Raw genomic sequence first — 24,876 nt, 5'->3', positions numbered from 1 at the left:
GGACATTGATATGGATGTTAAATATTAACAGTTATCGCAGACCTCCCAACTGGAAGAAAGCCAGAGCACCTGCATCGCATGATTCAGATGTTGAGAGATGCCAGGAAGAGCCTGCGCAAAAAATTGCGCAACGCCGAACAGAAGTTGAGGCAGATGCGTTAGGTTTGTGTTTCTTGGAAAATCATTGAAAAGCATGCATCAGGTAGTAGGTTCATAAGTGACATATAAATGTATATTTAATCAAGTTTCTTTTAACAGGCAATTTGATAAGTCCGGAAGATATCAATCAGTTTTTAAAATCTGACTTTGTGGCGTCTGTAAAGGATGAGATTCGGAAAGCCTCACATATCAATTTGACAATGGAGTTATTTATCAACGTTTAGGACTACGTGATTTTCGGGATCCTTATAGCAAATGGCCAGAGGGCAGGAGCCGTCCTTTCGAAAACTCTCATTGGACTTTTGCTCGAAAACATTAAACTCAGAACAGTTATCTACTTTCTGGGACATTGCGATTTGGTCTATTCGGCAGATTGTAACGGACACTCTTTAGTTAGAATTCTTAATATAAGTTGTATTTATATATATACTACTGTAAATATTTTAAGTTTTAAGATTTGTGATTGATCTTTGCTGTAAATTAGGGTTTTTCTGACCCATTACATTTCTTTTATGTATCTCATTTTTATGGTAGATAGAAACATTTGATCTTCATGACGCCAAGTGGTAAAACAAGTAACTTATTTTATGTACTTTTTTATTATCCGTCCTGTTTATGTATAAAAAATGTTTCTATCAGAATAGTGTTCTATAAATAATAATAGATATACTAGTACAATAATTAAGAGCTCAGGGACCTGGTTGGTGGACCATGGCCTCGACATCCACAATATGACGGTGCGAGAGCGCGTGATAAGTTTAAAGGCGGTGTCCTGGGCTGCAAAGAGTATGTCGTGGAAGTCCGGACGGATTCAAGATGTAACTGACTTTGCCAACCTCTTTCGCAAGTCAGTGGAGTGTTACCGGAACTGCGACTCCGAGAGAAAGGGGGATGATGACGGGTTCTAACGAATGTTAGGACAGTTCATCGATCAAAACAACAACGATAAACTGTCTGAAAATAGGAACATTGACATCGCCGATGTCGACATTGGGGCTGTGTAGTAAAACATGTACATGATTCGTTTTATTACAGTCAGTTAAAAAACATCCTTTTCAAACAAGTAACCAAGTGAAAATTCTAATGTTTTATTTAAGGGTAACACAGTGGTCAACTGGGTTAGAGTAAGCCCTTTTAGTCACGACAGGTATGACGATTCGGCACACGTGATATTCCGAAAAATCTAATGGAATAACACGAACTCGATGATTGGTGACAGTTGTTAACGAGTTTGTTAAAATCATCAATAAGCTAAAGTACTGATGAACAGAATCGATGTGTTAACCTTTACAACAGTATTACATTGTTTAACACATGACCAGAGCTCTATATTTAGACATATTTACAGGTCACGGGCAGTATTTTGTTCTATTTTCGATTCATTATCTTTTCCACTTAAAGATATGGTCTAGACATTAATTATGCATTCTTAAATGTAATGACCTCAAACTTGCACAACTGGCCCTGGGTCACATTCTTGACGATACCCTAAGGTCAAAAGCAAGATTTCCTTTTTTCCTGTAGCTATTAGTAATTTTCAATTAGAAGCCTGTTGTTTAAACTACCCGGGGTTATCAAATTTAATGACGCTTATTGAGCATAAAACAGCCCGAGGTTTTCACACGTAACGACCAATTTAATTGACATTAAACAACCCGAGGTTTTAACATGTAATGACATGTCTTATGGGCAGAAAAGTCAATTTTGCCGAAAACAATATGTACTTGAGGGTTATTAATTCTATAAAAACAAGTACTAAGTGTGTTACCTTACAGACAACCCCTTAACTTTCAGTCCCACTCATTCCGTATTCAGTATGTATATTGTTAAAACTTCTTGGTGCAAACTTTTTAATGATATAAATTTTTCGTCTCGATGAAAAACTTTAAAATTTCTCTCTCAATCCGGAGAAAAGTATCTAGCTACTCCCATGTTAACATAGCTACAATGAATTTAAAGAGCTTTTACGGAGATCCTATAACCATAACTAGTTTTGATGTTATATTTCACCAGGGCACGTATGTTACCGTTACACATCGATCTCTCAGTCTGGACATGCTACTTTTGATTTAGTAGTCTATCATTAATGTTAACCTACTTTATGTTTTGTTTTATTAATTATTTAAACTTAGTACTGTGTTTTATTATTTTATCTTTTGTTCTAAAGTCACGTTGGTGACGTAAGACCAGGATAAGATGTTCTTGCTAGCGAAGAGGTTCAGTAGCCGTAGAACACAACTCAACGTACTCTCTCATGATGGTAAACTTCAACTTCCTTGAAAGCCACCTAGCTTAAAATGTCATAGACTAAAAATGTCTCTACACAATTGTTTTAAAGAACACCGTGAAAAACAAGCCTTATTGTTATCACACTTTGAAGTTCTATTTGACTTGTTGGCCATGTTAGAGTTGCGTATCCTGGATGGACCAACACTTATGCCATCCAGTGGCACACCTTTGAATCTTGCTCAGATGATGGCAAGTAAGTAAAATTTGATAACAATCTTGAGTAAAACACTAAAAGCTTTTCAATCATTAGACCATAGTTATTCCGATATACCCAATACAGTTGTCTGCAGGAGGATTACTAAGAATGAAATAACGCTAACCATTTATGAAAGCACACAGGTCATTACTATTCTGAAGAGGTTACTGGACTCCAATGAACGCGCAGCCTTGCTCTGCCTACACTTCATAATTATTTCAATACTTAAACATCCTTGACGCCCTGTCCTCTTTTCCGCCTATCGTACAGTGTCACGTCCTAGAGAAGTTTTAGATATTTGTCTCAAGAAAGAAATCGCTATTGTTAACAAATTAGTAACAACCACAACCTGAAGAAGAACCACTGCAGCACTCGACTGTGGAAGAACAGGCGAGGCCATCCTGGCTAGCAAGTGCTCGCACTTCTGGGTCCGGAGGTTACAGACGCTGACCGTCTTTATTGAGACGACGGCCTGGCTCGTAGAACAGAGGATCGACATACTTTTGATCCTCGTTGCGGAGCGGATCCGGGGGTACAACGCCATCGCCTGGCTGGCAAACTAACAAGGACACCGCCTCCAACTGAAGCCAGCAGTTAAACAGGCCCTTGTTTTGAGTGGTCACAAAATCTGGCAGGAAAATGCCTACCAATTCTATCAAGACTTTTCAGACTCTACAGATGACTTAACCTACCTAGATTTTAACAATAACGAAGAGGTACGTTGTGGGTATTTCCCAACTCCCCCTTGAGTGGCCACAAAATCTGGGTGGAAAAGCCTACCACCTGTACCAAGACTTTTCGGACTCCGACAAAAAACTGGCCTACCTAGACTTAAACTACAACAAAGAGGTACGCTGGGGTATTACCCAACTCACCCTTCGCCCACCTCGGGCCGCAAGAGTAGCGAGGAGTTCGTGTCCGTACTCGAAGGAGGTGAGTGGGACGACCTCGACGGAGTTGACCAATTTCCTTTTGATGATATGGAGAGTATGTGGGTTCCTATTTGCCCCCTGGTTATGTGTTTCCTGGTTGGATCCTTGGTTCCATGGACTACAACAGGATTTTTATTTCTTTTAGACAGATATTCTACGTCTGGAGTATACCAAGTTTACAATTTACCTGTTCCAATAATGACCACTTCTTCCGTTTCCGCTGCGGAACAACAGCTCTCTCCTAACTCCATTAATAAGAATTTTGTTGTAAGATACGCGCTTGAAATGCTGGCAATAAATTCAGACCGAACCCAGTATGTCCTATTAACTTCACACGAGTTAGATAGTGCATCAATGTTGTCAAAGACTTTTCCTTAACGTGTACACTAGTTACGTAATATACAGGTGGTAGTGCTATACTGGCTGATTGTAGCCGTGACCAGGATTCGTATCCTCTTTCAGACTTTGGATTTATATAACCAGTTACTGTAAAACAATTTTATTATTCTTTGCTGCCCTGTTTTGTAAGTCCGAGCCTCATCTAATCTTGATTTATTCTATTATTTTTTGGGGTATTTATTGTCCGGTGAACATGACTGAATGTTTAGAACATGCCACAAAGATTGTTGCTGGTACAATACAGCAAGGGTTTAATGAACTTAGTACGACAGTGCATGAGAAACTCAAATTAAAATTGCCATTAAAAAGGAAGAAGTTGTAAATAGACATGAAGTTGCTGGTACGATACAGCAAGGTATTGTGACCAGTTACCATGAGATTCTTTAACCTTCTTCTCAGAATTTAGGAATGTATCAGGCGGATCCTCAAAAGGTCATTCTAAAATATATGAATTTTCATTGGTATTTTTTATTAAGTACCTATTGTTACTTGCAGATCATGGTACTGCCCATTCTGCCTCTGTGTAACAAAATGCCCTTGTTACATATAATTATATATAGTGCTATATCTGTGTAACACAATTGACCCCATTTTTAATTGTGTTTAATTGTCATAACAATTATGTACTATTTAATGATTTAATATTAATTCCTATGTTTTAGCTGTTTACCTGTACTCTTATAGTAGTCTGTTTACCTGGACGCATGAATGACAGAGGTCATTCGACCGTGCAGGGTGCAGCGCTTAGACAAGGACGTACTTGTACACGTGCCGGGGGCAACAGAGCAGAACCGTGAAGACCGCTACCTGGACGCCAATCAAGGACACAGTTACTGGTGAACCAACACTCTTCTCGATGATCTACTCACTGACCAGGACGTTCTGACAATTGTTGTCATTCGAGTGTGGCTAATTGACAGTTAAACTAATTACTACACATGGATACTATACAAAGACTGTGTAAACTTATTTTAACGACTGGATCTTTTATGGACAGTTTACGAGCTTCAAAAGTAATGACCACGTTAATTCCCACGCATCAGTGACAAAAGGGCGTTTCTAGTGACCGTATATACGAACTGACATGGACAGAGTGAAGCAGTCCTCAACCCACCACCAGTGAGGAACGGTCTCCCTCTGTTGTTACACCCGGCTTCCCAAAGTGTTGTCTGACTTTTTATTATTATATTTTTCATTACTCTTGTTCGGTGACTCTGACATTCTAAAAGACTTTAAATTATTGTCAACAATTATTCTTTGATTGTTTTTGCCTTATTATTGTAATTATTCAATTACTATAGTATTTTTGTTAACTCTATGAAAGTAGTAATTTAATTGGATCTGTTGTTGGCTTTCTTTGTGCTGTGTTATAGATCCTCGTTGGTGCCATGACCAGGATATGCTGCATCTATCAGCGTCAGTTGCATCACGAACGGGTTCAACTTGCCAAGGAAATTTAATTCGGAATCTTCTACATTCTCTCTGGTAAGTTTTTGTTCTGTATTTTGCCACTAAACACAACGCGAACTAACATGGGTGAAGAAGCTTTTCTTAACGCAATGCAAGGGTTAGCAACTTCTATAGTAGATAACATTGGTCAGGCTTTTGGGGCAACTCGAATCAAACCTTTTGAGGGAGATCCTAAAGAATTTAAGAAATGGATAAAGGCTATCGAGAAATTTGCTTTGTTGAGAAGGGTCCCTGATGAAAAAATCAAACTTGTAGCTTATGAAACTAGTTCTGGACATGCTAGCGAGTTCATGCACCGTTATTTGTCGGGAAATCCGGGGGTTAATTGGGAGACAATGAAAAAGGAACTAAATCAAAGGTTCAACGCGGTAAACGACCCACAACATGCCCTTCAATTATTAAGAACGGTAAAACAAGAACATGGCGAAAACGTACAGATTTACGCTGAACGATTGCTTTCTCTCGCTGAACAAGCTGTAGGGGTTCTGGAAGTACAGCTAGTGGGTATTTTTACAGATGGGTTGCATTCAGATCGCGTAAGGTTAAAGGTAATGAGAGATAATCCTCAGACAATGACCGATGCAATCGCATCCGCGAGACAAGAGATAAATTTACAAATGCGTTTTCAGTTACGCACAGGACGCGACTACTTCTCACCGCGAGATACTAAGGGCGAGCCAATGGACATTGATCATTTTAGGGTTAGGCGCGACCGACAGCAACATAAACGCCAACCGCGACCTGAAAACAAACCAAGAGTAATTCACAAGAAAGTTTTGGCAGTCGATGAGCATCGACCGCGCTCGCAAATCACTTGTTGGAATTGTCATAGACGGGGCCATTTTAGTTTTGAGTGTACAAATGCACGCGTCGCAGCGCGAGGTGCCGATGCAAGATTTACACCACGGAAAACAACACCGCAAGTCGCAGCGATTGACGAGATCGCGAATCATGATCAGGAAAGTCAGGAAGAGTTAAACTTAAACGCTCCGTCCATGCCGGGACGATTGGGGGGAGCAAATATAAAATTGAAAATAAATTACCAACTATTACAATAAATTCGGTTGAAAATCCAAATTCATGTATCATTAAAATTGGAAAACGAAGATTTAGACCTCTTTTGGACACGGGCGCCGCCGTTTCTTTGGTTAACGCAGACGTTTATTGGTCGCTCCCTTATCCTTCAAAATTATCGAAACCGAAAGTAAATTTAAAATCTGTAAATGGCGCCGATTTGAAAATTGAAGGTTGTGCAAATATTAGATTCAAAATTGGTGGATTGACTTTAGATCATGAGTTTTATGTAGTCAAAAATGTAAATAGATCATTCATTTTTGGAAGAGATTGGTTAATTAAAAACGGGGTTAGACTTTATTTTGATTTGGGAAGTTTAAGAATTGGTAAAACTTATGTCCCTATGGTGGAAGATATTCATATAGCTTCTATCTTACGTGCATGCAAAAAGACTGTTCTTAGACCTCAGACCTCGACTGTGTGTTATGCAAAACACAAGAACCATTCGAACTTTGTGAATAAAACTGTTGAAATTAATGCAATTGATAAATGTTTTCTAAGTGATGAACCAGGCCTTATGATCGGAAGTGCAATTGCGAAAACAAGACAATCGTGTAGAGTGCCTGTATTGCTGGTTAACAATACTAACAAGATTTTTAAGGTGAAGCGCGGCAGCATCATTGGTAAGATCAACGCCGTCGACGAAATGTGCATCGAACCAACTACCAGTACGGGGAAGGATGATGATCTTCAAGACATCACAGCGGAGTTAAACGTTCCACCCGAACATCGCCAACGGATAGAGAAGTTAATCTCACAACACCGAGACCTATTTGCTGTGTCGGACGCAGACCTAGGACACACCAATACCATACAGATGAAGATCGATACTGGAGATCATCCCCCGATAAAGATGAAACCATACCGGACACCTTTGAACAAACGTAAGATTGTAGATCGCGCCATAGACGATATGTTAGCAGCTAACGTCATCCGAAGATCAAAATCACCATGGAGTTTTCCTATCGTCGTGGTGGACAAGAAAGATGGCTCCAAAAGATTCTGCGTAGACTTCCGACGATTGAACAAAGTGACCAAGACCAATTCCTGGCCCTTACCATTGATTGACGATCTACTGGACCAGCTAGGAAAAGCGTCGTATTTCACATCGCTGGATCTAAAGTCCGGATATTGGCAAGTTCAAGTACAAGAAGAAGACAAAGAAAAGACTGCTTTTACGTGTCACCGAGGACTCTTTGAATTCAATGTGATGCCTTTCGGATTATGTAATGCTCCACAAATATTCTCAGAACTGATGAGTGTAGTGCTTCAGGGCTTAGATTCATGTGCTTTGGCCTACCTTGATGACATTTTGATCTTTTCCGAAACTCTGGAACAGCATGAACAACATATCAAGACTGTGTTCGATAGACTTAGAAAACATGGATTAAAACTAAAAGCGAAAAAGTGTTCATTTCTCAAGGAACAAACACAATATCTGGGATTTATCATCGACAAAACTGGAGTTAAACCAGACCCGAACAAAGTGGCTGCTATTCGATCCTTACCGAGCCCTACAACTGTCCGAGAAGTGAGAAGTTTCATAGGAATGTGCAGTTATTACCGCAGGTTTGTTCCTAATTTCTCAAAGATTGCTGAACCATTGGTCTCCCTAACGAAGAAGTATGCGAAGTTTAAATGGAACCCACAGTGTCAACTAGCCTTCGACTACATTAAAGACAGTTTGACGGTTATTCCATTGTTGTCATATCCAGATCCGAGCAGAGAGTACGTTCTGTATACGGATGCTTCAGACACAGCAGTGGGCGCCTGTTTAGAACAAGAAACAGACGACGATGATCAAGAAATTATTCCGGGTATCCGAAGAGAGAAACCACTCTACTACCTGTCCCACAAACTGAGCGATACACAGACTCGTTGGTCAACTGTGGAGAAAGAGGCCTTTGCGATACATTTTGCACTTCAGAAACTGGATCATTACCTACATAACGCAAAATTTGTGATAAGAACTGACCACAAACCTTTAAAGTATCTACTTGATGCTCCTATGAAGAACAAGAAGATTCAGCTTTGGGCTCTCGGCATCGCGGGATACAATTGTACGATTGAGTACATTCCAGGGACAGAAAATACTTGTGCTGATCTTCTGTCCAGGACTCCAACAACTACAGAAGCTAGTACGACGGAATTTGACGAGCCTGATGTTCATGACAACACATTGGAAATCAACTTTATTAATTCCAACGCAATCAATCCTAGAGAACACACAAACTTGGACATTGGAGAACCAGACATCCCTTATAAGCCCAAGATTGAGTTACAAGAGAACGGAGAACTCAACATTGCTGAAGAACAAGCTAAGGATCCAGAAATTGCATTCCTTGTAAGACAGCTACAACAAGGCCGGGCAACAAAATCCACAGGAAGTAAGCATCTTTTAATTGATGATGTTCTCTATTATCTCACCAACGCAGATAATGATCCTGTATTACGCCTGTTTGTACCAATGCATTACCGATCTGGAGTTATCAAGCAGTACCATGATGACAATGGCCACTTGGGAATCGACAAGACGTTTGATGCAATTAGGCAAAAGTACTATTGGCCTAATTTGTACAAAGAGTTATATGATTATGTCGGCAAGTGTGTCATATGTGCAACAAGAAACCTAAAACAACTTAAACCAACAACGCAGATAACGGATGTTCCACCGTTCCCGTTTGCAAAGATTGGTTTAGATCTATCAGGTCCTTATCCGAAGTCTTTATCGGGAAACAAGTATATTGTGGGATTTGTAGATCTACTTTCTGGATGGCCAGAAGCATACGCAGTACCAGAGAAGACAGCTGCTACGATCGCTCATTTGATTATTGAGGAAATCTTCCCTCGTCACGGAGCTCCTATGGAAATAATCACAGACAATGGAACCGAAAACGAAAACAGAACTGTGAAAGAAACTTTAGAAGCACTGAACATATCTCATGTGAAGACCTCATACTATCATCCGCAAAGCAACGCCAAGGTTGAACGATTCCATAGAACTTTACATGATGTAATGGCTAAGAAGATGGAAGACAACCTAACAACGTGGGATATTCATCTAAACCAAACTTTGGCTGCCATCAGATTCAACGTCAACGAATCAGCAGGATACACACCATTCTACCTATTGTATACCAGGGACGTTGTTCTGCCAATTGACAACATCCTGAGACCAAGACGACGGTACCTTGGAGAAGATCCTCACAGAATTGCGCTTGAACAACAACACAAAGCATTTACTACAGTTCATAGGATCTTAAGACGCTCGAAGAAACGACAGGCTAAATATGCTAACAGAACAGCAGTAGATATCGACCTGAAGGTAGGCGATCCTGTTTACTACAGAAACAATCAGCGCCAGAGTAAACTTCAATCCAGATGGAAGCCTTTCTACAGAATCATTGAACAAACATCACCAGTAACGTTCAAGATCAAGAACCAACTCGATGGCAAGGTCACCAAAGCCCACAAAGAGTTGCTGAGATTTGCCAAGATCGATCAATGGGAGATTCCAAAGGATGATACAGGAAAACCTCTACGTAAAACAGCGTATGTTATGCCACAAGAGTCAGAGTCAGACGATGATGAACCACAAGAAGAAGAAGAGGACGTGAATAATGAATCACACTCAGCAGCACCAAACTCTGATGATAATTCAGAAGCGCGATCTGTAGTTTCAGATCAAGATTCATTAATGACTGAAGAACACCATGATCACGAAGTACTCCCTAGCGAAAGTGAAGATGAGGACGACAATGTTCCGCTTGCACAGCTAGCACGACAGTATCGAAGAGAACGAGAAGACTCCTCTTCCGAAGATGATATTCCTCTGTGGGAACTTCAAAAGAGACTTAGAGCAAAAGACAATGTTAAGACTGACAAAGACTTGGACCTTACTACTGACACTGACAATGGGAATGGGTCTCTTTTGGATATGGATGTTAACGCATGTCATATTAAACCCAAGACCACTCGTAAACCAAAATCGGCTGAGAATAAGTTCAGATTCCTATTGGAAACTGCCATTCGACTTATGTAAACTATGTGTTTGAATTTCGAATTGCGCATAACCTTCTCTTTTCATTTCCGTTACAGATCATGATGTCGCTGAAGTCCCTGCCGCCCGTTGTGCAAGTGCACATCCTTGATAAATATCTAGATAAGTGTTTTAAAGACGAGCATAAACAGAAATTGAACGTAGTTTTTAAGAATTTAAATGCGCTTGTCCTCCTGTCAAATTCTGTCCGGTCACACTCTGAGGAAGTAAGGCCGTTAGTCTTACCTTCCTGCAATAGACCATTACGCTACCTGATCGAGCAAATCGAACGGGACAGTAGGTTCATGTGGCCCAGAACCAAGATTCTGGAGTGGTTAGAGACGCCCTCCGGCCACCAGTGCGTTTGGGACGCACGCATATGCCCCTCGACGACGTATCAACAACCCCTGAATGCCGTCAGTACGGATTTCTACATCCGTAAATATAAAATCAATCATAGACACGCTCGTCTCGATCTTCTTTTCGGAACCTCATCTGACCTGGGAGACATTTTGGCTGTCCAGCCATTTGAACCCAACGGTCAGCCAACCCATAAACATAAAGAAGTTATGGGGAATATATCGGTGTTCTTGAAACTCACGGAACATTCTCAGACCGTCCCTAAGTATGACATATACGACAGGGACGCCCTGAGGTTCCTTGGGGGACGAAGTGTTACGAAACGTATTCGGGGATGATTTTTGGGATCTGCTGGGCGAACCTTATCGGTCGACAGGTATCTGTCAAGCAGATCCCACAAAGTTGATCCTCCGGTATATGAGTTTTGTGTGACCGGCTAATATAAATTTTATCAATATTAAGAAAACGTAATTTATGTCATTTATTAATATTTTTTTTGTATTGCAGATCATGGCATCGACCATTCTGCCTTTCTTAATCTTGATTTGGCTGACCAACGGCAACAGTATGATAGTAAGAGAAAATGTAATTTTTGAACAATCCCATGAAATTTCAACCACACGAAGTCGCTGGCTTGTAACGATGGTTATCGATTTGTCAGTTTATGATCAGTCCATTGACAAACTATATTCCGCTCTGGATGAAGTTAATAGGATAAATAATGTTCTTGTCAAATTCTATGATGTTCCTCTTAAAGACAAACATTTCCAAACATTTAAAGGGTTAGAGTTAGAAATAATAAATTTAAGAACTGCTCAAGACGCTGTTTATAATAATTTCCAAATTCTGAGTCCTTTACATGATCTTACGGGTTATCGTCGTCGACGATCACTCTTACCCATTATTGGTAAAGCTTTTAGTTTTCTATTTGGAACAGTGTCGGAAGATGATTTACAGGGGATACGTAACAATATAAATAATTTGGCCAATAACCAACGAAAAATTACTCACGTAATACAAGAAAGCCTAACGTTAATTAATGGCACTCGACTTGCAGTGCGAGAAAATCGACAAAAGATCAATGAAATTTTAGGCGCGTTAGTAACTCTGTCGGACCAATTGAAAAATCTTACGACCGGTATTGAAAAACAACTTCATAAATTAGATTACTTTGTCAATTCATATTTGCGAATTAATAGAGCCGTACAGGAAATTCAAGTAATGACTTCCGAAGTAAGAACTCATGTCGAACATTTGTATATTCAACTAAATGCTCTTGCAATCGGACATTTGACACCAAGTATAATGGCTCCTCATGATTTAAAAGATTTATTACTTACCATTAAAACTAAATTACCCCGGACTTTGAGATTACCTGGAAACCCAGATGAAGATTTATGGTCCTTTTATAAATTTCTTACATGTACATCGACAACTGCGGATAACAAACTGTTGATTATTTTATCTATCCCACTATTAGACGCGCAGGAAACTTATCATGTTTACAAAATTCATAACATACCCGCACTTATGACAAATCAAAGTAACTCCGTCATTACAAATGGCTGTTCTATGGTTGCACAATACAAGCTCGAATCAAATGCGATTGCTATCAATACAGAGCGAACCCAATACATGTTGTTATCTAACGAAGAATTAAAAAGCTGTTCTAATCCTTTAATGGGGTTCTGTTTCGCGCGAAGTCCAGTTTATAAGACTAGCATTTCAAGATTATGTGTCACGGCGTTATTTCTTCAAGAAGTTCAAAAAGTTCGAAAATATTGTAAAGTAATGGTTCAGCTTAAGTCTGTATTGCCCCGGGCAACTTATTTAAATAATGGACATTGGGTGGTATCAACATCAGAAAAATTACATTTCGTAAAGTTATGTGGAGAAGGCAAAAATACATTAGCTACTGATGTCATTGTACGTCCTCCCATCCAAATTGTGAACCTTGATCAGTCCTGTTCAGCCGTCACAAGTGCAATGACATTACCCCCTCATTATCACCAAGAAAGTAAATATAATGCGACAAACCTTCTGACAACTTTCATGCAATCTTATAACGTGTCTGCCATCCAATTATGGAAACCTGTTCATTCCAATTTTGATAATTTAAACAATATATCTATTCCTGAAAAATTAAATGATCTTGAAATGGTTAGCATGGACAAACTGGTTGAAGAATTAAAACTGGTAAATTCAGTACCCCCATTATTCGATTTCTGGGGATTACCTACTTGGGCATATGTATTAATGGGTGTAGCTTCTGCAATAATTATAATTGTAATAATCTTTGTCTATTGTAAAATAAAAAGGCGTTGGTCAGGTAAATTGTGGCGAAAACAGGGCAGGGGCAGTGACAAGGGAGAGAATGGAGAAGGATTTCCTTTGGTGATGATTAACTCATCTGGCGATGTTGACGCTGGCAGAGGCAGCAAGCCGTCTGCACCAATGGTGACTTCAGTATATAGCACAGGGACTGATGACCCAGATGCCATCAGAAAAATGTACCCGACAATCATTGGCGAGTATGAACGCACTAAAGGTGACAATTAACCTTATGTATTTTGTTTTGTTCTTTTGTATATAATGTTCTTCTTCGGGATTTGTATTGTTATATTTAAATATTATGTTACTACATTCGTTCTACCCAAGTAGTGGAGGACCTCTCATATAATTACTTACTGGTGGTAACGGGGACTTAATTATTATTGATTTTATAATGATTCTTCTTTTATGTATATCCATGTATGTTGATGATATGAATTAATCTTAATTCATCTTTTTGCAGGGGACGGATGTAACACAATTGACCCCATTTTTAATTGTGTTTAATTGTCATAACAATTATGTACTATTTAATGACTTAATATTAATTCCTATGTTTTAGCTGTTTACCTGTACTCTTATAGTAGTCTGTTTACCTGGACGCATGAATGACAGAGGTCATTCGACCGTGCAGAGTGCAGCGCTTAGACAAGGACGTACTTGTACACGTGCCGGGGGCAACAGAGCAGAACCGTGAAGACCGCTACCTGGACGCCAATCAAGGACACAGTTACTGGTGAACCAACACTCTTCTCGATGATCTACTCACTGACCAGGACGTTCTGACAATTGTTGTCATTCGAGTGTGGCTAATTGACAGTTAAACTAATTACTACACATGGATACTATACAAAGACTGTGTAAACTTATTTTAACGACTGGATCTTTTATGGACAGTTTACGAGCTTCAAAAGTAATGACCACGTTAATTCCCACGCATCAGTGACAAGGGGGCGTTTCTAGTGACCGTATATACGAACTGACATGGACAGAGTGAAGCAGTCCTCAACCCACCACCAGTGAGGAACGGTCTCCCTCTGTTGTTACACCCGGCTTCCCAAAGTGTTGTCTGACTTTTTATTATTATATTTTTCATTACTCTTGTTCAGTGACTCTGACATTCTAAAAGACTTTAAATTATTGTCAACAATTATTCTTTGATTGTAAAATCCTTAATTGTTTTTCTTTATTGTTTTTGCCTTATTATTGTAATTATTCAATTACTATAGTATTTTTGTTAACTCTATTAAAGTAGTAATTTAATTGGATCTGTTGTTGGCTTTCTTTGTGCTGTGTTATAATCTGTTTTATTTTATTTGGCTGACCAATGGCATGGTTATTCGAAAAAATGTAATTTTTTAACAATCTCATGATATTACCAGAACTAAAAGCCGATTGTAAGTGACAATGGTTATTAATGCAAGCTTTTTTAATGATTATGAAGTTTTCGTCTCGATGAAAGGCTTCAAATTTACTCTCTCGATCCGGAGAAAAGCAATTTGCTACTCCCACAGCTATAACGGATTTAAAGAGCATTTACGGAGATGTCACCATAACTAGTTTCGGTGTTATTGTTCACCAGGGCACGTGCGTTACAATTACACATCGAACACTAACTCAGGACATGCTACTTTTGATTAAGATGCCTGTTAATATTAACGTTCTTTATATTTTGTTTTATTACTTATTTAATTTTTATACTTAGTACTCTGTTTTATTACTTTTTTAAAAATTATTTAAAGACTTCTACTGGTCAACGAATGCTAACAAACACAAATTTTAATTTTAATCCATTAGTCACAGTTCCAACTTTTATGCCGGTAAAATTTAAGATCCCCTTTTTTTTCACCCTGCCATGTCATTGTTGACTGATACTGTAGCCAGTTACAAGGAGAGTCTTGAAGCTTTTTCTCAGAAATACAAGATCGTGATGGGGGACCTTTCACTTTTCTTAAACCAAACTTTGCGTTTAAATAAAACTCCCGAGTACACCATGTATGATCGGGAGGCGAGCATGTTCAGTCGCGAAGGATCAATGTTTTAACATTGAAGTTAAACATTGATGTTCTTGGGAGATACGAGGTATTAACATGTTTTAAAGGCGTACTTTTCAGGAAGACTTGACGAATCCCATCGTTCGAGAGGAATTTGTCAGGCGGATCCTCAACCCCCCCCCCCCCCCCTGTTGATGAAATTTCATAGTAGAAGTATAATTTTTTTTATTTATATGGAATTCTTTCTTTAATTTCCACCATTTTATATTAATTAAACTTTAAGTTTAAATTTATAGAAAATTTCTTGCTCAGTGGTAAAAAGACCTTTAGGCGGCAATTACAGACATTTGTGTAAGGACATCCTAAGTACTCCGTTTTAAGATAAACCCTATACGTTCACAGAATTCGGACCATTCTCCTGTACCCTATACGTTCACAGAGTTCGGACCATTCACCCGTCAGAGACTTTTATCTAGCGTGTCCGTTGTAGCCGAGATAAATGTCTTACCTGATTTGTATTTACTTCATCTTTTGTTGTAGCCGAGATAAATGTCTTACCTGGTTTGTATTTACGTCATCTTTTGACTTGTAACCATATTAAAAGTATTTGAACTTAGTACTCTTTTCCCTTTGTGCTTTATTTAAGCATCACATTGGTGCCTTACGACCAGGATAAGCTGTTCTTGCTAGCAAATGGGTTCAGTCGCCGTGGAACACAACTCAACGTACTCTCTCGTGATGGAAAACCTTTACTTCCTTTGAATCCTGTCCTCTTTACCACCTAGCCAAAAATGTTAAATTCTAAAATGTTTCCTGATAATTGTTTAAAAAATAGGACGGCGCGAAAAACAAACTCTATTGTTATCGCATTTGGAAATTCTATTTGAATTTTTGGCCATGTTAAAATCGCGTAGAGACCAACAATTATGCCCTCTACTTGCAAGATTCTGAATCGAATAATTTATCATTTACAAACGGAGGGTCGATTCATGTAGTCAACAGAACAGATTTAAATCCACTGGACGACAAATGTTAACAGACCTAAATTGAAATTTCAATCCAATTAATAATTACAGTACTAATTTTTATGCCAGTAAATTCAGGATTCCTTTTGATCACCCCTCCTACGACGTTCCTCTAAAAGGTAAATATTTTCAAACTTATACGGGGTAAGAGACAGAAATAATTTACACACTTCTCAAGATGTTGTTTACAACAATTTCTACATTTTAAATCCATTTTATGATGTTGTTTCTAGCGAGCATGTTCAGTCGCGAAGGATCAAAGTTTTAACATTGAAGTTAAACATTCAGACTAGGGAAAACGTGTGAAAAGAAAAGTAACATTGCCACGTATATACCCTACAGAACACACGAGCCAAAATTTAACACTAGGTGCAAGGATGTCTAAACAAAGAGCCACATTGTGGAAGAATGTCGTTACACGTTGCCACTAGTTCACGCCCTGGTGCATTACTTTAACATGTCTGGCTATATGAGCAACCGCTGCAGGGGACTAATCGTCTTTTTAGAACAAGACTGTCATTAATAGAGTACGAATATTATTGTATACCAGTATAAGAACTGACGGGACTAACCTGTCATAAAACAGACATGATTGTAAATGCCTTATATATTTCCGAAGCTATATACATATTACTTATATTTATGTATAATGAAATAAATTTAATACTAAGAGAAATATGTTTAATTAGTAAGATTTTTGTAGCAAAAAATACCGATCGAATTGACCTGATATTCTATTGCGATAATTGTCCGTACAACGTCACAGTTATATAACTATTCTGCTTGTGTTAAGATTTGAAAATTTTACTTTCATTTAACGCACACAAGCCCAGCTATGATAAGGCGTTGATTTAGTTTACGAGCTAAAATTGAAATCTCTGTCGTTTAAAGCATGATAAATCCCGTTAATAACACGGACTTGTATAGATGCTTATTAGAACGATAAAATTTACCAAACTGATCATTTTTATAAACAGCCGGGAATGTGTATATAAAATTTATTATAGATACAACCATAAAGTTTAGCTTAATGTGTACACAGAACAGTAAACGGAGCGACGAACACTCCATCATTTCTGACAACCAATTGGTATTCAAAACACGGACTTGCATAATTATGAAATGTGTAAGGTCAACAACTGTGTTCATTGTCATAGGACGCCATTTTTGATAAATTAATAAAGCCAGTCCCATCCAACGGTATGTTGCAATCTCAGATTGCAACAATGCTACAACTTACTACAATGTCAAAAACAAATTCAAGTCGTATGATAAACGAGGAAATAATTTATTATAACCGCCTGACGGTGTACAACACCTCAGCCTTTCTCAGTAAGGATTGGGCCTCGCCGCAAGTTACACTCGGCATGTTCATAGTCTTAGTGACAGTTTTCATATGGCTATGGAAACACGATGACCATACTAATGAGCAAATGTTACCGACATCCCCTCAGGCAAAATACTTACGTACGAGTTAACAACGTTTAATGTTCGTAGTGAAAGTTAACTCGTCCGGTATAACAACAGCAGGTATCAATTATCAGTGTAAAATCGTAGAATGGACCAGATCACATTTAAAATCCTAAACCCTAAGCAGTGCAAAGTTCTATGTAAAGATACAAGCCATCTTTGATATCAAATTTCATAAAACGAGTTCTGACAGGCCGGCCCTGATACGCCTAATAAATAAATATATAAAATATCTGTGGAATTCTTCGATGTTCATATTACAAGAGACATAAATAACTGTTATTTATGTCTCCGGTATGACTTATTCTTTCATCGAAAATCGGTATTGTTTAAATCGTTTGGAATAACTGCACGTGCAAGTTAACTGTTAATTATGCGCGATTTAAAGATAATTCATTCTTAGAATGAGTTGTATTATTTTAAGATATTTCTGCGTCAGCGATTACTTAAATGATCACCTAACTATCAAGTCTATTTAAAAATATAGCTAGATATAAAAATCAAAGTACTGAAGTACTGAAAGCCGGGCTCTTTTGGTGTGTCTTTATGCATATTGTGTAGTAAAGACTGAAAATCTCTCTCTCTCTCTCTCTCTCTCTCTCTCTCTCTCTCTCTCATGCTTTTAATGTCGGCAAAGCATCAGAGAGCGACCAAATTTTGTAAGCGGCTATAAATAAAAAATAAATCTGTCTAGTAGAAGTTAAAAAGTTCAACAGTTGCTGCCTTGAATTTTGCAACAAGCATTAGATATTCAATCCCTGTTTCTTCATCGTGCAGCAAAGTAGTTCATGGAAATTCATGTGCATTGTATGTGTCCAAAATGCATAGTAATGTTTTAAAAACACGTTATTAATAAGAAAACTAAAAAAGAGAGACAATTAATTCGAAATTTAAAAAAAGAAACAAAATGCCAATACTTTTGACAAAATGGGCTCTTTGGGTAACTATTTGGTATAGCGGAAGCTTTACCTTGACGCTGTTTGGTTTTTTGTTTATTTGTGCTATTTATAGTAACATTGGCGATTGGCCTGCCTATAGCCAGGACTCTGCTTTCAGCAGAGCCCGGCTAAAAAATTGCATTGGCGAAAATTAATATAATTAAAGTACAAGTTATCATAGTTATATTCAATGATGAAAAGCAGTTCGTACGTATAATGTGCAGTGAAATTACGTTAACCTATTAAAAAAAAGTTAGATTGGTTTAATGCTATACATGTTCAATGAAATAAGCTTTTTCAAACAGTGATATAAGTTAACTAACAACTGCAGTGAAGTTTTCGTTTTACTGGCATATTTCACTACATGTATCGGTGATCATACTGGTTTTCCCCGAATCTATTTTTAGAACATCAAAGCGATTGATTTTGGCAATTATCCGGACACTCAAATATAACTGCATACTTTACGAATGTATGCTTTCATCTGTTCATTTACAATTCTAATTATAAATGGTGCGTTGTTATAACTTTATATCATATCTTGATTTGAATAAATGTACTGCAGTAGCCTTACACTGCCCTTTGTTTTCAGATACATTGAAAAATGATGTATCCCTACATGTACATGTATATTAGAAACTAATATATGTTCATGCCTCAATCAACAATTGAAACAAAACACCAGTCAATCTTGAATGAAAAGTTCCACATTGTAGGGTTTTTTTTTACAGCTGTTTTCATTGTGGGGTTAAAATAAGGTGGGGTTTTTTCCCTCACTAAACTTGGGGGTATGGAACCCCTGTCGGTATTGATGTGGATGAAAGTATATTATAATCTAAACACTTTCACTCTTTTAGAAATTTCTTTTTAACAATATTTGACCAATAATTAAGTAGCGCATGCGCGAAGGTGGCTGAAGGTCTTTCGCTAAACGTAAGAAATAATTAGAAGTTATCTCTGATTTGCTTGAAAATTTTCTCACAAAGATGTGCAGCTAACGTATTTAGACGAAAAGGGATTTGCTGGCCGGCATACACCGACATAACTGAAAGGTACGCCAATGCTATCGAGTTATTTAGATCTGATGTACACAACAAAAATGGCGGCCGCCATGAGAGCCACATGGTATTATCATCAACACTGAAATAGTGTAACAGTGAAGTAGCGCTGTGTAAAAATCATAATCAATTATTAACTCTTGTGATTTATAAATCATGACCACGACACGCACACATAGACGTCCAGCTAAATTTGAAGAATGCATCACAGGAGACGACTTGGACGAAGTCGTAACTTCAGACGAGGACTCTGTAACCGTTCATCGACAATGTGATGGTAAGATTAACAACATTACGTTCAAGATTGAAGCAGAAAATATTGACACTTGGAAACACGGAATCGTTACGTTCTTCGGTGAATCAAGAACAACATTGTTGAACAGTAACAGGGTTGTTAAAATCAATTATGACACCAAAAACTGGGTAAAATTCAATTTTTTTGACACAGGAAGTGTTAACATACAAGGAGCTTCATGCTTAAGTTTCCATGACACTTACTTTTCAAAACTGGACATGTTTATAAAGGAAATTGTTAGAAAACAGACAGAACCACAGAATCTTGGCTTGATCAATAAACGAAACAACTCGGATAACGAAAGTGAACAATCTGAAGCGATGAACAATTCAGAAACTGAATTAAAAATGGTTCCTGACCTAGAAACTGAACTTAAAACAGTTCATGAATTAACAAACAACACAGTAATTTCACAATCCAGTGAATCCACACCAATGAAAAAATCAGGAAATGCCCCAAAACGACAAATGACTCCGAAAGAAAAAATAAATCACCATAGTAAAACTATAGAAATGAAATTTAATGAAATCCATAACATCTTGTATGTCATAGACAACACATTGAAATCATTTGCTGAGAAGCTGTCTCAACTTAGTTCAATCAAAAGTCAATCAAAAATACCAGAGTTGTCTCTGTCACTCCTTACAGATCTTCTGAACACTCACAAGAAAAAACTACATGAACATCTAGATGATATTGAATCCAAAGTCAAACATTGCAACTCCACAATTGATTCTTTACATGTAAAGACCAACGTACTAGATAACCAATTGAAAGAAATCATTGGATCTCAGAATCAACAGACTTCTTTGTTAGAAACTCTTCAGTCCCAGATCACAAACCTACAAGACCGTGTTGAATACATAGAGACTACGAATTCATCATGGCTTACACATATCGACAATCCAAAACATCTCAATGAACATCTACCTGTGATCTCTCCAAAAGTGGGCAAAAGCCCAACACTTCCTAAACCACATTCATTACAATCATCGATTTGCAGTACAAATGCAAATAATCCGGTTGTAAACTCTTCACCAGCAGATGTTATGTTACCAAACCCTCTTGACAACAATTTGCAAAAAACAGAAGATAATGCAAACACAGTTACAGAATGTGATGTCCTTATCCTAAGTGATTCCATGCTTAAAAGAATATAACCAAAGCGATTTACACCAGAAGGGAAAACTATAATACGTTTTATAAGAGGAGGCGCAAAGGTGTGTTCAAACTTCGTTGAGAAGTACTATCATAAATTCAACCCAAAATCAGTGTTGATTCACGTTGGAACAAGAGACCTCCACAACAACAACGTAAAAAGTGAGGAATTCTCAGATCTTCTAAAGTTATGTACAACAGTTTGGACACACTCCAAAATATACTTATTACCAATCATATACCGAAAAGATATTAATGCTAGCAAAGTGGATCAGGCAAATGCTGCAATCTATGCAGCTTGTCGTCAATACTCAAAAGTCACTGTTGCAGACCCATTCCAACCAACAGAAGACATGTACCATGATGATGTCCACCTGAACTTTAGAAAAGGCCTACCAGCCATTGTAAAACATTTAAAATTCGCTTTCAACATTGCTCGTGACAATGGAAATGGTCGTCGTCAATCTACCCTGGGCTCGACGGGAGCCACCACGCGGCACAGCGGATCTCGGCCTGTGAGTAACACCAAATACGAGAACCCTCCTTTGTTCCATTTCCATGGACACCCAGGCAGTGCACCGTGGTTTTTTCCGCCTGCGGATCCGTGGAGGGCGCCCTGGGCCATTCCCCAGTTCCAACGTTAAAATTGAATAACTGTTCAACTGCTTGAAACATGTTCTGTGGCTCATTTAGTACTGAATAACTTTTGAATATTATGATATTTTACTTGCTTTTGTTTTTAATATTAGCTACTTTCTAAAGCCTAAAAAAACACTGTACAAATTTACAGGGAATATTATGATATTTTACTTCCTTTTGTTTTTAATATTAGCTACTTTCTAAAACCTAAAAAAAACACTGTACCAATTTACAAATAGACATATGATATGTTTTCTTTTTTTCTTTATTTCTTTTTTTTTTTATATTATCAGATATTACTAGTCTGAATACTATATAATGTCAACATTATAAATAACGGTTAAATTACATAAAACATTCTACAACTCAATTACTCATTTAGCACTGAACAACTTTGTAATACAGTGTATTATGATAATATGTTACTTGTTCTTGTTTTAGATGTAAGCTACTTTTGAAAACCTAAAAAAGCACTGTTCAAATTTACAAAATAGACATATATGTCCATTAAGATATATGTTTATTATCAGATAGCTAGTCTAATTACTGTATAATGTCAGCATTGTAAGGTATTGCTGAAGAATTTTCGTTATCCAGATTGTTGTACTACATATAATGTACTGAATTGTCCCATATAATTACGACATTTCATCACATCGTATATGATGCTTTAACTAATGTCTCTATCCACTATGAATTGTGGGTTTTCAGGAACAAGTAATTTTTTTTTTCTTTTTTATTCTATTTTAGTGTTAGCAAAGAATATTTGCTCAAAGATATGCATATACTTATTACAAAAAGTGTATTTTTCCAGTATCCCTTTTCATTTCAATTTAGTATGAAAAAATATTCAAAACACTCCAAACAGTGTAATGCAGATTTTCTGAAGTTGGGTATGTGGAATATTGAAGGTCTATCAAATGAAAAAATCCAAGATCCTCATTTTCAAAAGCAATTGTCCCAATTTAACATAGCTAGTCTAGTCGAAACCTGGACAGGTGAAACAAACCAATTCAATGGATTTCCTAATCACCAATTAATTCATTCAAGTTTTAGGAAAAAACATAAAAAAGCTAGGCGCTATTCAGGCGGAATACATATCTATGCTAAAACAACAATTATAAATGGTATAAAACCAGTAAGTAATAATCATCCAGATATTTTATGGATCAAACTTGATAAAAGTTTTTTTAGATTACAAAGGGATATTTATCTTGGAGTTGTTTATATTTCTCCTAAATACTCTAACGGCAATGTAAACGACATTGAAGACATATATTCAATTCTGCTAAGTGATATTGTGAAATATAGTAAATATGGTGATGTAATCATACAAGGTGACTTCAATGCGTACACCAATACCCAACCTGATTTTGTTATGTTTGATTTTGAACACACAAGTTCTGATGATGTTCTATATCAACCAGATAGAATTATGTCAAGAAATAATCTTGACCACAAACATATTAACAATAGTGGCAAATGCCTTTTGAACCTTTGTAAGGAATCTGGTTTACGAATTTTAAATGGTAGAACAACAGGTGACCTAACTGGTCAGCCAACTTGTATAACATATAACGGCTGTAGTCTTGTTGATTATTGTCTTGTATCTAAGGATATTCTGAATTCAGTAGGTTACTTTGAAGTTTTAGATTTTACATCCTTCTCAGACCATCGGCCTATATGTTGTGCAATATTTGACAGTTTTTGCTCAGAACCTTGCTCTGATAGATTAAATAATTTACAACCTATTCCCGGAAAATTTCTGTGGAACAATGATGCAATAGAATCATACACTAATAATATTCAAAGCAGTTTATTTCAAATTAAATTTTCTGAATTTATGAATAATGAATTTCTTGATAGTGAATCAATCTCAAAAGCCTTTAGCTCAATACTTGTTGAATGTGCAGGAATATCAACCAAATTTATTATGAAAACATCAAGAGGCAAACATAAAACAAGGAAAAAACCATGGTTCTCACAGTCATGCTCTGATCTTAGGAATACAGTTAAAAATTATGAGAAACTTGTAAACAAACACCCATTCAATGGTGAATACAGGAAAATGTTTTATACATATAAAGCAAAATACAGAAGACTATGTAAATTTGAGGAACAAAATTACAGAAACACAATTTGTAATGATATTTACAAAAATATTAACAATAATCCTAAATCATTTTGGGAATTATTGAACAAACTGGATAAATCTACCACAAGACAGGTTTCGTCTCATGAAGTTAATTCTGAAGAATTTTACCAATTTTTTACAAACCTCAATAAAGCTGACAACAATCTTAATGAGTTTCATAAAGATATATTAAAAAAATTTCATGCTATGAAAAATAAACTACACCATAGCAATTTCCTCGAACCAGAAATCACCATAAATGAAATTAAAACTGCCTTAAAATCTCTGAAAAATGGGAAAAGCTCATCTACAGATATGATAGCAAATGAGATGTTAAAACATGGAGGTTATTTAATGTTAAATTCTTTGGGAAAATTGTTTAATTTTATACTAAATTCTGGTACATTTCCTCAAAGCTGGAATGAGAGTTATTTAGTTTTGTTATATAAATCTGGAAATAGGCTTGACCCTAGCAATTACAGAGGTATATCAATTACCTCAAATCTTGGAAAACTTTTCAATAGAATAATACATACTAGGTTACTTGAATTTGTAAAGTCCATGTCACTTATAAGTGAAAATCAAATTGGCTTCAAAGAAAACTGTAGAACATCAGACCACTTGTTCTCTATAAAAACTATCATTGACCATTATAAAAGTAAAAAAGTATATGCTGCTTTCATTGACCTTAGAAAAGCATTTGACACTGTATGGAGAGAAGGTTTATTTTATAAGCTCCTTAACTCTAATATTTCTCAAAAATTATTTAATATTCTTTTTTCCATGTACAGCAACACAACCAGTAGGATATAATTTTCTGATGGGTTAGGTAAAATATTTAACTCTGAATGTGGTGTCAAACAAGGGGATGTTCTTAGCCCTACACTTTTCTATATATTTATTGATGGTATTGTCA

The 24,876-nt window shown here is 37.1% G+C and overlaps 1 protein-coding gene and 1 pseudogene across 1 annotated transcript; both read left to right on the top strand.

Moving 5' to 3' along the window:
- Window positions 1-5,312: 5,312 nt before the first annotated feature.
- Window positions 5,313-14,517, top strand: LOC128173060 (uncharacterized). Its single transcript, XM_052838791.1, has 2 exons — window positions 5,313-5,460; window positions 11,426-14,517. The coding sequence occupies exon 2, from the start codon at window positions 11,429-11,431 to the stop codon at window positions 13,475-13,477; it is 2,049 nt and encodes a 682-aa protein (XP_052694751.1). The 5' UTR covers window positions 5,313-5,460; window positions 11,426-11,428; the 3' UTR covers window positions 13,478-14,517.
- Window positions 10,585-14,517, top strand: LOC128173061 (uncharacterized; annotated as a pseudogene).
- Window positions 14,518-24,876: the final 10,359 nt, after the last annotated feature.

This window comes from Crassostrea angulata, chromosome 2 (assembly GCF_025612915.1).
Source record: "Crassostrea angulata isolate pt1a10 chromosome 2, ASM2561291v2, whole genome shotgun sequence".
NCBI classification, from domain to species: domain Eukaryota; kingdom Metazoa; phylum Mollusca; class Bivalvia; order Ostreida; family Ostreidae; genus Magallana; species Magallana angulata.
The sequence above is the reverse complement of the archived record's forward strand: the minus strand, read 5'-3'. Positions and strand labels throughout refer to the sequence as shown.